Genomic DNA, 12,479 nt, shown 5'->3' on the forward strand with positions numbered 1-12,479 from the left:
GGCCAACGCTGAAATTACATTGGCGACGAATCTCGAGAGTTCAAGTCGCATCGGTGACAGTGTCTGGAATTGGAAAGGTATTTAAGGTACGGGAATATCCTGTATCTCGTCGATTAGTTTCAGTTTCATTCTAAGCCTGATACATCAAGCTACATCAAGCAGATGAGAACGGCTCTACTATTAAGCTTAGGCCTAGTGGCTGCGGTAGACCCTTCGCCGGTCAACGAAGAGGTTTCGTTAGAGGAAAGATTCGAGGACGTCTCCACGTATGACTTTGACTTGGACTCGATCTCGTATCTCAGTCACATTGCTGTGGAAAAGGCAGTTGATTGGTTGGAGTCACACGATATTAGCAGCATTTCGGAATGTTTCGAGTACTACAATGAACACCGGCTAGACCCCGGAACACTAGAAATAGCGGTGAGCACCGGGCATGAGTGGTACAAGTCGTCTGACTTTTTTAGACAGGGTATAGATTTGGTTGCTGAGCTTATGGAGAAGTCGAGGGACTCCCAGAAGCTCCAATGGTGGAAGCACGGCCTAGTCCAGAGTCTAATACGCTTGGGTACTGTGGATTTGTTTGAGGAGCTATTGAGAGACAACTTTGGGGTACATTTTGAAAAGCTAGCCGATATCTACAAGGACATGCAAGTGCAGTTGCACTCTATTGATGTTGTTGGCGGCGTTGTCGACGCTCCTCATGGTAACAGTCTGAGAGCTCCGAAGGAATTCCCATGGGGTGGTCCAAACCAGGGCAGTGGCTCCTCGCAGGGTGACAGCCCATCGTCGCCATGGGATCTGCCAAAAGAGCCGCCTACTGTTAGATCCAAAGCTCCCGCAGGCAATGGTGAGAAGACCGAAGGAAACCCGCTCGATTACGCCAATCCAAAGAAAGCCACTGCTGAATTCAACTTCCCCAAGTTTAAGAAGCCAAAGGATGATGAGAAGAAAGATGGCGACAAGAAGGATGACAAGAAGGATGACAAGTCCGACAACAAGGATGACAAGAAGGATGACAAGTCCGACAGCAAGGATGACAAGAAGGATGACAAGTCCGGCAAGAAAGACGACAAGCCTGACAACAAGCCTGACAACAAGGATGACAACAAGCCTGACAAGAAGGGGGACAACAAGCCTGACAAGAAGGGGGACAACAAGCCTGATAAGAAGGACGACAAGTCCGACAACAATGATGCCAAGAAGGATGGCAAGAAAGGTGAAAAGTCTGACAGGAAGGATGAAAACAAGGATGACAATTCCGACAAGAAGGATGACAAGAAGGATGGCAAGTCTGACAGGAAGGATGAAAACAAGGATGACAACTCCGACCAGAAGGATGGCAAGAAGGATGGCAAGTCTGACAATAAGGATGAGAAGAGCGATGACAAGTCTGACAATAAGGATGAGAAGAATGACAAGTCTGACAAGAAAGATGAAAACAAGGACGACAATTCCGACAAGAAAGATGAGAAGAGGGATGACAATTCCGACCAGAAGGATGAGAAGAGGGATGACAAGTCTGGCAAAAAGGATGGCAAGAGGGATGAGAAGAGGGATGACAAGTCTGACAAGAAGGATGAGAAGAGGGATGACAATTCCGACAAGAAGGATGAGAAGAGGGATGACAAGTCTGACAAGAAGGATGAGAAGAGGGATGACAATTCCGACAAGAAGGATGAGAAGAGGGATGACAAGTCTGACAAGAAGGATGAGAAGAATGACAAGTCCGACAAGAAGGATGGCAATGATGACAAGAAGGATGAGAAGAATGACAAGTCCGACAAGAAGGATGGCAATGATGACAAGAAGGACGACGAGAAGGATTGTGACAAGAAGGATGGGGACCAGAAGGACGACAAGCATGACGACAAGCATGACGACAAGCATGACGACAAGCATGACGACAAGCATGACGACAAGCATGACGACAAGAAAAAGAATAAGGACAAGAACGATTCCGATAAGAAGAAGAAAGGTGGTAAGCATGACGAGAAACATGACGACGAGAAGAAGGATGAGGACAAACATGAAGACGAGAAGGAAGAAAAGAAGGAAGACAAGTCCGACAAGAAGGAAGACAAGAGGGACGACAAGTCTGACAAGAAGGAAGATAAGAGGGACGACAAGTCTGACAAGAAAGAAGACAAGAGGGACGACAAGAAGGACGAGAGGGATGACAAGTCCGACAGGAAGGAAGACAAGAGGGACGACAAGTCTGGCAAGAAGGGCGACAAGTCTGACAAGGACGACAAGTCGGACGAGAAGGATAAGAATGAATGCGGCAGGTTCAGAAAGTGCAGGCCAATTGAGAAACCAGATGAATCTAAAGAAACCAATCCAAAGGACGACAACTCCAAAGGCAAGAAACAGGAAGACCAGAAGTCAAAGGATGGAAAGAACAAGGACGGAAAACCATCCGACGACGACAAGACTGAAGAAAAGCCAGACAAGTCGAAGGGATGGACCAAGCCGTGCGACAGGTGGAAGAAAAACAAGCCTAAGGACGGAGACAATTCTGGAAAGCCAAAGGAGCAGAACCCTAACGATGAGAAGGACAAGGATTCTGGAAAGAAAGGCGACGAAAAGTCTAAACCTTGCGACGAGCCAAAAGTGCAGCCTATCGAAGACGAGAAGGACGACAAGAATTCGAAGGGCCCCAAGGACTCCAAGGACTCCAAGGACTCCAAGGACTCCATTAACGCAGTGAAGGCCACCGCCCTTCCTAGGGGCAAGCCGCTACGCGACCCCGCGCTAGCCGACAGATTGAAGAACGCCCACTTGAGGAGCAGCGCGCTTCCCAAATCCCAGATCCTAGACCCAAAATTCCCAGTTGAGCCCACCCAGAAGCCCGTGCCATCTGCCTCCCTAGTGCCTAAGGAGTCCCTTGTCGTGCTGCCTAAGCCTCCGGCCACCTTGGTTTCCCCAGCAGAGCCTCCAAGCTCAACTGCACAGCCGCTAGAAACCTCCGAGCCGGCAAAGCCCGCCGAACAGGCCCCACGCAGCACCCACAAGATGTCTTCGATTTTCATTCCTCGCTTCAAGGGCTTCTCCAAGTTTCTCCACGCTCCAAATCAGGCTGTTCTCAACGGCCAGGAGGCCCCTCCTGCTGCGCCGGAACCCGCGCCAGAAGCCGCGCCAGAAGCCGCGCCAGAAGCCGGCAACCCGGATGCAGACCCTGCAGCCTCTGCTAGCCCAGTCGACGGCACACAGGCGTCCTCCATCGTGCGCTACACCCGCACAGCGGCCGCAGGCTCCTCCGCCGCGTCCTCCGACCTGTCCGACGCCGCCAGCACCTTGCTAGCGCGCAGACCGGGCTACGTCACCTTTGATGGCACCTTCCCCACCGGAAAACGTCTAGAGAAGTACTACAGCAACCACACCAACGGCTCCTCGTTCATCATCGACACCAATGTGTCGAATGTGGCCACCAATCTCCACCCGTGGTCTTTTGTCGGCGCTGTGATCGTCTTGGTCAGCAGTGCCTTACTCTTTTGAGCTCCACGCTCCACACAAAATGATCCCACTGAAGCAGTAATAGTAATAGAACTCCGTAGATTTACGCTCTTTATATCTATACTGATACATAAGAAACCCTGATCTTTGGTGTCACTCGTTAACCAGTGTCTGTCACATACACCCAATCATCGTCTGACTGGGGAACCTAAAGGTCCAATGTTGAAAATGTTGAAAAATTTTCAAAAATAGGTCATCTGGTATTCTTACTGAAGAACCATCATACAGCTGAGAGAGGAGCCGGTGGAGTTGCTAGGATGCCACAAGTGATTCGAGCGCTGCGGTGTTTCCATAGTGGGATTTTCCTGCGCCAGGGTGCGGTCGGTGCGACGGGTGCTGGTGGGGCTACTGAGCTAGAGAAGTATCGCGGGTACTTCAAGCAGTTGCAACAAGCATTGGAAACAGGAGATGAGGAAGCGGCAGGGAAATCGCCCCTGCTGCATACGTTGCATTCGCGGCTTGCGCTGCCGCAGCAGCTCGGGCTCGGGACGCTGAGCCGGTGCTTGAACTGCCCGTCGGCGAACCTGGCGGACGTAGGGATGAAGACGGCCAAGACGGCGCAGAATAAGGAGCAGCACAACCGCTCTCTGAACATCCTGGGCAAGAACCTGCTGACGCTGCACGCGATGCGGCGGCTTGTGGAACGGTATCCGCGGTTGCCAGTGCCCGTGCTAAACGCCGCGGTGGACGCGTACATTGGATTGCCCGTGCTGGCGCAGATCGGCCGCGGCTGGGGTATCGAGTCGGAGCGCGAGACCGTCATGGAGCGCTTTCTGCGGCAGGAGCCTTCACACATGACCCTGGGGCGCCTGCGCTTTTTCAACAACACACTGAAGGAGATAGACGGAATCCGCATACTGTCGTCCTCCAACATGTCGGAGAGCGCCTCGATGGCCATGGCGGTGCGGAGCATAGTTGGCGCACTGTGGGCGTCCACACAGGACCTGCAGCTCGTCGAGCGCTTTCTAGATGCCCATGTGATGTCCCGGAAGCTGCCTATCACGCAGCTGTTCATGTTTGAGCAGCCCACCAGGGAGCTGGCCCGCCTGTGCTCGCGCGAGGGCCTCGAGCGTCCAGTCTCCAAGCTGATTGCCGAAACGGGGCGTCTTTCGAAGGCGCCTGTCTTCGTGGTTGGCGTGTTCTCAGGCGAGGAGAAGCTCGGCGAGGGCTTCGGTAGTTCGCTAAAGGAGGCGAAGGCCAGGGCGGCCACGGATGCATTGATGAAGTGGTACTGCTACCAGCCCCTGCCCTCGCAAGGCCCCGTCATAGATCCCGGCCAGGTCCTCGTATAATCGGGGCTGCCAGATGCGCTGCAGGAACCGTCGCTGACTTAATATTGTTCATAGCCTGTATATATAAAAACACCCTCATTGATAGTTTTCAACTACTCTGCGTCGTCCAGCTCGACCTAACCAGATGGAGGAGTGGATCATTGAAGAGGAGGTGCTCCTGGCCGCCAGCTACTACAACGCGCAGTCCACCAGCGGCGTCGGGAGGTCGCGCGCAGGCACTAGTGATGAAGTGCCGAAGGCATATCTGCTCCTCGGGGACGAAAGTGCCAAGCATGTGCAGACGCCGGTGGCAATTGACGTCCGCGTGGATGCAGGATCGAAGCAGCTCATGTGGGACGCAAGCCTAGTTGCAGAGCGCGTTCGCCTGGTGCAGGTAATACACACGATGCAGACCGTGGTTGGCTTGCTGGTTGCAGGTACGGGCAAATGCTATAGCACATTCGTCCTCGAGATTGCTGCGCGCTGGCCCGCAGTACACAACGTCTTCACCTACGGTAGGGACGGGACTCTCCAATGCCTGGATCTGACGCTTGGCCGCCAGGTGGCGTACGTGACGGCGGCGTGCGGGATGCGCAAGTACCTGCCTCAGAAACCGGCGAAAGCGGGCGGCAAAGAGACCGACCTCGAGGAGCAGAGCCGCGTGCTGGAGGCGCTGCAACAGAAGGTGGCTCAAATCGTGACCTACCTAGAGGGTATCGAGGGCGAGCTGGAGCTGCCGCAGGAGGAGATACTTCGCCAGTGCTGGCTGCTGGTCTGTAGGCTGCGCAGACCGCCGTCGCGGGACATCGAAGAAGAGATATTGGCGTTGGAAACGCAGTGCCAGCTTATAAATGTTCTTACTACACAGTTCGAGACGTCAATGCTGCTGGACTAGGGGCGCGGATCAGCAAATCAGCTTGCGGATCCCGCGGGGTCCGCCCAGGAGTGGCGTCTGCATAACGGGGCACTTCCCGTGCTTTTCTACATAGCGCACTGCGCAGGGGTAGCACGCAATATACCCAGTCTGCAGGACGCCCGGGTTGCTGACGGCTGACCGGCACACGGGGCAGCGCACGCTGATGTACGGCTCGCCCTCTGCGGCGTCCGTCGCCTCGGCGTCACCGTGGACCAGGACCTCGGGTCGCGGCGCCGGCGGCGCCGAGGACAGGGTATCCCACGGGTCCTGCTTTTTGGTGGGCTGCTGCGACCACTGCTGCAGCAGCCTGACGGTGAAGATGAACGTCGGGAACAGCTCGCTGGTCAGCACGCCCAGCGCGCCGCCTGTCGTCTTGAGGAAGCGGTAGATGAGCTCGCGGATGCGGGGCCAGTTCGTACGCACCGGGCGAGCAAGGGCGGCGCCGGCAGCCGCCACTGCGTCGGCACCAGCGGGCTGCGAGAGCCGCGCGTACTGGATGCCCGCGAGGTAGTCGAGCACGGACGTCGCCCTTGACCGCCCCGACAGGTACCGCAGCTTGCACAGCAGGCTCGCGACCGCGACCAGTTTCTTCAGGTGCGGGTACCAGCGAACAAACCACCGCTCCCACGCGCTCAGCTTCGCCGTCAGCCGCCGCCCGTAGAGCCTCCCGTGCAGTTGGTCCAGCTTGTCCCGCACGTACACGGCCGCCACCTTCTCGCATAGCACCACCGCCACCTGCCCCCTGGACAGGCGCGCGCCGGCCACCCCGCCGGCCACCGACTCGCGCTGCAGCCCGTAGTACTTCTCGATGAAGGTGGCGTTGTACTTGTCCAGGTGGTAGTACTCCAGCAGCAGCTTCAGCAGCGCATACAGCTCGTCGAACCGCGAGTGCAGCATGATCCGCGCCCGCGTGGGCGCCCGCTGAATGGCATTCGCCGACAGGTACTGGAACGTGGGCTTGAGCAGCCCATCGATTTCGTGCGACGACGTGATCTCGAACAGCGTCGGCGTCGCAGTCGCATCGACTGGCAGATTAGAGTAGAAGTCCATGGCCTGCTGGGCTGGTGGGGCTCAGGTAGCAGACCAAGAGCAGTTTTCGGGGAAAACGCACAAGTACCGCGCCTCGCGCGGCGCCGTAGTAACGAGTAATGGTATTCACAAGCCGCTATACAGAAAACTATACACTATTGCTAGCTCGGCTTACAACTGGTTGACGGCGTGGAACACCTGTAGGGCCTCGGCGATACGCTTGGTCATGGTCTTCTCACCCTCTCTGACCCAGACACGTGGGTCGAAGAACTTCTTGTTTGGCTTGTCCTCGCCCTCTGGGTTGCCGATCATGCTCATGATGTAGTCCTTCTTGTTCAGGACGTAGTCACGGATGCCCTGCAAGTAGGCGTACTGGCAGTCGGTGTCCAAGTTGACCTTGACCACACCGTTGGAGATGGCGGTGTTGAACTCCTGCTGGGTGGAGCCGGAGCCACCGTGGAAGACCAGGTACAAAGGCTTGGCCTCGGAGCCGCCGACCTTGGCGGCCGCGTACTGCTGGTGCTCGCCTAGGATCTCAGGCGACAACACGACGTTGCCTGGCTTGTACACACCGTGCACGTTACCGAAGGCAGCGGCGATGGAGAAGTTAGGCGAGATTGGCGCAAGCGCCTCGTACACAGCGAAGACGGTCTCTGGGGAGGTGTATAGCGCGTCCTTCTCGACGTGCTCGTTGTTCACACCGTCCTCCTCACCGCCGGTGATACCGATCTCCATCTCTAGCCACTGGCCCATCTTGGCCATGCGCTGGAAGTACTTAACGCAGGTCGCGATGTTCTCGTCGTCAGTCTCCTCGGACAGGTCAAGCATGTGCGACGACCATAGCGGCTCGCCGTGCTCCTTGAAGTACGCCTCGTCCGCCTCCAGCATGCCATCGTACCATGGCAGCAGCTTCTTGGCGCAGTGGTCGGTGTGCAGCACCACAGGCACGCCGTATGCAGGCGCAATCGACCGGATGTAGTGCGCGGCCGCGGTCGCGCCCTGGACCGCAGCGTACTGGCCCTCGTTGGACACGCCCTTGCCCGCAAAGTACGCGGCTCCGCCGTTGGACGTCTGCAGGATGATTGGCGACTTGCTGTCACGCGCAGCCTCCAATGCCGCGACAACCGTCGACGACGACGTCACGTTGATCGCTGGGATCGCAAACTTGTGCTCGCGCGCGTACGAGAACAGCGCACGCACGTCGTCACCCACAATCACACCCTGCTTTCTCTTTAGCACGTCTTGCACACCCATGTTTCTATATTATCCGATTTGTAGTCTACCGGTTGTCGGACCGGACCGAATGCTCGAGAGCGCGGGCTCGCCGGCCCGTTATATATGAAAAATGGGGCTGCGGAGCCCCAGCCGCCTACGCCGGCCTGCACGCTTGCTCCTGCGTCACAGCATCATGTCATGGCGCCGCCAGGGCGATGGGGGCAAAGGTTTCTTTTTGGGGTCGCGGGTCAGTTGGGCAGATTACGTGGCGTGGACCCGTTCGGCATCGTGTGACGCGGGGCCGTACGCGCGGACACGCAGCTGGCTGCGTGTCCCGCGCGGCGCTCGAGCAGCCCCCTGCGCGCGCGGACGCGCGCGCCGGGCGCGCGGGACAGCGCCTATTTATTGCTGGGGGGCGGCCCGCGCGGGCGGCGCGCGGGCCAAGGATGAACGCAGCACCACCCCCTCGCAAGTTCCGGACAGACGACGCCGGCACGTTCGGACAGTACACCGCGCGCGAACGCTGGCCGCGGATCCTGCAGAACTGCCTCGAGGACCTGGCCGCGGAGCACGCGGAGGGCGCGGCGGCCGCGCAGCTGCGCGAGCTGACGGCGCAGGTCGCAGCGCTCAAGGCGGACGTGGAGGCGGACCGGGCGCTGGAGTTTTTTTCGGCGGCGGAGGAAAGGAGCGCGCACGTGCCCGCGTCGTTCAACTCGGCGCTGGCGAGCAGCGGCTCGCGGTCGTGGCTGGCGGCGGAGTGGCTCACGTGCGAGATCTACCTGTACAGGCGGCTGGACGTGCTGGTGCGCGCGCAGCCGGCGTGGCGCGAGCACGACGTGTTCGAGCGCGTGAAACGCGAGACGTTCCGGCAGTCGGGACGCGGCGTGGTGGAGCTGGCGCAGTGGTTCTGCGGGGCGGCGACGCAGCTGGCGCGCTCGCGCGACGCTCTGGAGCCGCTGTTCCGCGAGTTCGTGGACATTTCGCTGTGGGGGAACGCGACGGACCTGTCGCTGCTGACGAACGTGACGGCGGCGGAGATCGAGTCGTTGCAGGGCGCGCAGGCGCGGGCGGCCGCGGAGGCGCGCGTGCTGGTGAACGACACGGCGGCGGCGTGGGCGGGGCTGAGTGCGGGGCCGCCCGGGCGCGTGGACTTTGTGCTGGACAACTCGGGGTTTGAGCTGTACGCGGACCTGCTGTTCGCGCTGTTTCTGCTGGACGCGGGGCTAGCCGCCGAGGTGGTGTTCCACACGAAAGACATCCCGTACATGGTCAGCGACACGATGGATAAGGACGTGGAGCAGCTACTGGCGGACCTGGAGGACGGCGCGTTCTTCGCGGTGGGCGCAGCGGAGCGCGAGGCGCTGGATGAGGTGGCGACGCGGGTGCGCGCGGCGCTGGCGGCGGGGCGGCTGCGGCTGCGCGCAGACTCGTTCTGGACGGAGCCGCAGGACTTCTGGGAGCTGGTGCCGGGGCACGCAGTGTTTGAGGAGCTGCGGCAGGCGCGGTTGGTGGTGTTCAAGGGCGACCTGAACTACCGGAAGCTGACGGGTGACCGGCGGTGGCCGCGCGAGACGCCGTGGGCGACGGCGCTCGGGCCGCTGGCGCGGCACGGGCTGCGCGTGCTGAGCCTGCGCACGTGCAAGGCGGACGTGGTGGTCGGGCTGCCCGCGGGCGTCGACGAGCGGCTGTGCGCGGAGTGGGAGCGCGAGGGCCACGAGCACGGGTCCTGGTGGGCGACCTGCGGCCGCTGGGCCGTGGTGAGCTACTGCGATGGTAAATATTGAGTACGTACGAATGTCTACTTTTTGCTTTCCGACGGCGGCACTGGCGGCATGAAGGGCATGGGGAACATGAAGGGCATGCCGAAGGGCGGCATCGGCATCATGGGCATCTTGGTCTTCGTGGGGTCGTCCGCGGGCGCGTCGGCCGCGCGCTTGCTGCCATGGCTCTCGAGGAACTCGTCCACAGCCTTGGCGGACTCGGCGTCGGGCGCCAGCGAGTCGAGCAGCACGTCCGGGGCGCCGCACAGCGGGCACACAAAGTCGCTCGCGAGCAGCGCGTCCTCCATTGGCGCGCGCGAGACCAGCCGCGCACAGCAGCGCGCGGTGCGCACGGGGTCGCGTACCAGGCCGTTCGTGATCGGGCACTTGAGCTCCGCGGGCAGGTCCTCGAAGCGGTTCGGCAGCCACACGGCGTCCTGCTCGCGCACCGCGATCTTCTGCTGCTGCTGCTTGCGCTGGTAGTCCTCCCATGAGTGCTGGTCCGCCACCTGCACCACGAACTTGCCGTCGTCCGTCACCATGATCTTGCGCTCCGCCATCTCCTCGGGCGTCATCGTCAGCGGGTCGATCTCCACCGACTTCAGGAACTTCTTCGGGATACCCGTCGTGCGCCGGATCCGCTTGCCCTCGAAGTTCGGGTCCGAGTTCGTCGGGCAGTTCTTGATCCAGTGGTCCTTGCCGCCGCACCGGTAGCACATGTAGCCCGGCGGCGGCGGGCCCTCGTCCTGCGCCGCGCCGTGCGACCGGCTGTGGTACACCGGCACCGCCGCGCTCATCGCCTGCTGCGTCTCCTGCCACTGGTTCTCCTGGCTCGCGAACATTCGCGCGATCCGCTCCTCCTCCGTGCCGCCGCCCACCCCGCCCGCCACGTAGCTCCCGAAGCTGCCGCCCACCGCCGGCCCCTGCGCCCGCGCCGCCACCCGCGGCCGGCCCTGCACGTACCGCGAGGCGTTCCCCGCCACTCCGTGCTCCGCGGGCGCTCGTCGCACGATCACCATGCTCGACCGCGCCACCACCGTGCCGTCGTCGTCGTACTCCTCGCCCGTGTCCGGGTTGTATAGCCGCAGCTGGAACCCGGTCCCGTCCCCCAGCTTGTTCTCCTGTATGATGTCGCGCTTCAGGTCGAACACCGTGATGCCCGTCCCGTCGAACAGGATCCGCGAGGGGTCCTTCTGCGACCGGAACCGGTAGAAGATCGTGCTCGACATCTCGCTGCTGTTGCTGCTGCTGCTGCTGGTGAAGATGGCGAGTCAAAAAAACTGCCACCGGCCACCTCTCCTGATAAACAAACAACTCCCTCTCCCGCGCGCAACATGAGCACCACGGGCTACTACGAGTTGTACCGGCGGAGCACGATCGGCGTGGCGCTGATGGACTCGCTCGACACGCTGATCAGCGATGGACGGATCGAGGCTTCGCTGGCAATGCGGGTGCTGGAGACGTTCGACAAGGTTGTGTCGGAGACGCTGCGCGACAAAACCAGCGCGAAGCTAACGTTCAAGGGCCACCTGGACACGTACCGGTTCTGCGACGACGTGTGGACGTTCATAATCAAGGACTGCCAGGTGAACCTGGACCAGCCGAGCGCGGACGGAGCTGAGAGCAGCTTCACGTGCGAGCGGCTGCACATCGTGGCGTGCAACTCCAAGTAGATCTTTTTCTGTGTAGTTACGTAGCAAGTGTGAGACTGTGGCAGGCAGCATGGTAACGGTTCGTGAACGGTATAGAGCGCTGGTGGCGGCGGCGGCGGGCGCGGCGGGGCGGCAGGACGAGGAGGCGTACCAGGCGGAGGTTGCGCGGACGCTGGAGGGGCTGGCGGAGGTGCGGGAGGCGGTGCATACGCTGGGGCTGTTCAGCCGCAACGAGGGCGTGGAGGACGTGGCGACGGGGACGCTGGAGCTGCTGGCGCTGGACTGGCAGCTGGCGCGGGTGGCCGCTCGGCGGTACCGGCGCGGGGCGGACGCGCGCCGGTGGCGGTTGCGGTGCCTGGAGGAGGCGGTGCAGTTTGCGATGCAGTTCCTAGTGGGACTGCAGGACTACGGCGTGCTGGACGAGGCGCTGTCCAAGCGGCTGGACGGCTTCGAGAAGACGTTCCGGCCGCGGGTGGAGGAGATGTACCCGCAGCCGCAGTCCGCGCGCGACCTGGGCGGTGCGCACCTGCGGCGCGAGGCGAAGATCGCGCAGTTCCGGCGGGTGCGGGAGCTGGAGGCGCAGCTGGATGAGCTGGAGGCCCGCCGCGCAGCGGCGGGTGCGGATGAGGAGCTCGAGCGCCGGCTGTGGCTGGCGCAGCTGCAGCAGATGTCATACGAGTGTTTTGGTGAGTTGGAGGGCTGGTTGATGGAGATGGAGCTGCTGCGCAACACGGAGCCCGCGGACGAGCCCGCGGCGGCGGCACAGGCGACGCCGGACTCCCAGGAGTACACAGAGAAGCTAGAGTCGCTCCAGAAGCCGCTGCTTTCCAAGTACGGCAAGGTGCTGCGCAACTTCACGCTGGTGGACCAGCGAGACCGAGTGAAGGAGCGCGTGCTTGGCTACGGCCAATATGGGCCCACGATGACAGTTGAGGAGTTCCTGGAGCAGGAGTTCGAGAGCGGGAGGGTCCTGCAGGGAGGCGAGGAGCCGGAGGAAGTGCCTGATGAGGACAACGAGGAGTGGCAGGACAAGCAAACGTATAAGGAACGGGAGTGGGACGAGTTCAAGGAGGCCAACCCGAGGGGCAGCGGCAACACCATGAACAAGGGCTAAAAACATATG

At 60.6% G+C, this 12,479-nt stretch overlaps 9 protein-coding genes across 9 annotated transcripts; 6 read left to right on the plus strand and 3 right to left on the minus strand.

The window, feature by feature from the left end:
• Positions 1-162: 162 nt before the first annotated feature.
• AGOS_ABR064W (ABR064Wp) lies at positions 163-3,495 on the plus strand (the record flags this gene model as incomplete). The annotated part of the gene is made up of 1 exon (NM_208363.2): positions 163-3,495. The coding sequence occupies one exon, from the start codon at positions 163-165 to the stop codon at positions 3,493-3,495; it is 3,333 nt and encodes a 1,110-aa protein (NP_983010.2).
• Positions 3,496-3,770: 275 nt separating this feature from the next.
• On the plus strand, positions 3,771-4,805 carry MRPL3 (mitochondrial 54S ribosomal protein mL44; the record flags this gene model as incomplete). Its single annotated transcript, NM_208364.2, has 1 exon — positions 3,771-4,805. One exon carries the CDS (start codon positions 3,771-3,773, stop codon positions 4,803-4,805), a length of 1,035 nt encoding a protein of 344 aa, NP_983011.2.
• Positions 4,806-4,929: 124 nt separating this feature from the next.
• Positions 4,930-5,679, plus strand: AGOS_ABR066W (ABR066Wp; the record flags this gene model as incomplete). Its single annotated transcript, NM_208365.2, has 1 exon — positions 4,930-5,679. The coding sequence occupies one exon, from the start codon at positions 4,930-4,932 to the stop codon at positions 5,677-5,679; it is 750 nt and encodes a 249-aa protein (NP_983012.2).
• Positions 5,680-5,688: 9 nt separating this feature from the next.
• PEX12 (ubiquitin-protein ligase peroxin 12) lies at positions 5,689-6,750 on the minus strand (the record flags this gene model as incomplete). The annotated part of the gene is made up of 1 exon (NM_208366.1): positions 5,689-6,750. The coding sequence occupies one exon, from the start codon at positions 6,748-6,750 to the stop codon at positions 5,689-5,691; it is 1,062 nt and encodes a 353-aa protein (NP_983013.1).
• Positions 6,751-6,900: 150 nt separating this feature from the next.
• On the minus strand, positions 6,901-7,983 carry FBA1 (fructose-bisphosphate aldolase FBA1; the record flags this gene model as incomplete). Its single annotated transcript, NM_208367.2, has 1 exon — positions 6,901-7,983. One exon carries the CDS (start codon positions 7,981-7,983, stop codon positions 6,901-6,903), a length of 1,083 nt encoding a protein of 360 aa, NP_983014.2.
• A 176-nt stretch (positions 7,984-8,159) lies between these two features.
• Positions 8,160-9,728, plus strand: AGOS_ABR069W (putative methyltransferase; the record flags this gene model as incomplete). The annotated part of the gene is made up of 1 exon (NM_208368.1): positions 8,160-9,728. One exon carries the CDS (start codon positions 8,160-8,162, stop codon positions 9,726-9,728), a length of 1,569 nt encoding a protein of 522 aa, NP_983015.1.
• Positions 9,729-9,742: 14 nt separating this feature from the next.
• Positions 9,743-10,933, minus strand: MPE1 (cleavage polyadenylation factor subunit MPE1; the record flags this gene model as incomplete). The annotated part of the gene is made up of 1 exon (NM_208369.2): positions 9,743-10,933. One exon carries the CDS (start codon positions 10,931-10,933, stop codon positions 9,743-9,745), a length of 1,191 nt encoding a protein of 396 aa, NP_983016.2.
• Positions 10,934-11,038: 105 nt separating this feature from the next.
• Positions 11,039-11,377, plus strand: TOA2 (transcription initiation factor IIA subunit gamma; the record flags this gene model as incomplete). The annotated part of the gene is made up of 1 exon (NM_208370.2): positions 11,039-11,377. One exon carries the CDS (start codon positions 11,039-11,041, stop codon positions 11,375-11,377), a length of 339 nt encoding a protein of 112 aa, NP_983017.2.
• Positions 11,378-11,426: 49 nt separating this feature from the next.
• TAP42 (Tap42p) lies at positions 11,427-12,470 on the plus strand (the record flags this gene model as incomplete). The annotated part of the gene is made up of 1 exon (NM_208371.2): positions 11,427-12,470. The coding sequence occupies one exon, from the start codon at positions 11,427-11,429 to the stop codon at positions 12,468-12,470; it is 1,044 nt and encodes a 347-aa protein (NP_983018.2).
• Positions 12,471-12,479: the final 9 nt, after the last annotated feature.

The sequence above is a fragment of the Eremothecium gossypii genome, chromosome II (assembly GCF_000091025.4).
Source record: "Eremothecium gossypii ATCC 10895 chromosome II, complete sequence".
Taxonomy (NCBI): Eukaryota; Fungi; Ascomycota; class Saccharomycetes; order Saccharomycetales; family Saccharomycetaceae; genus Eremothecium; species Eremothecium gossypii.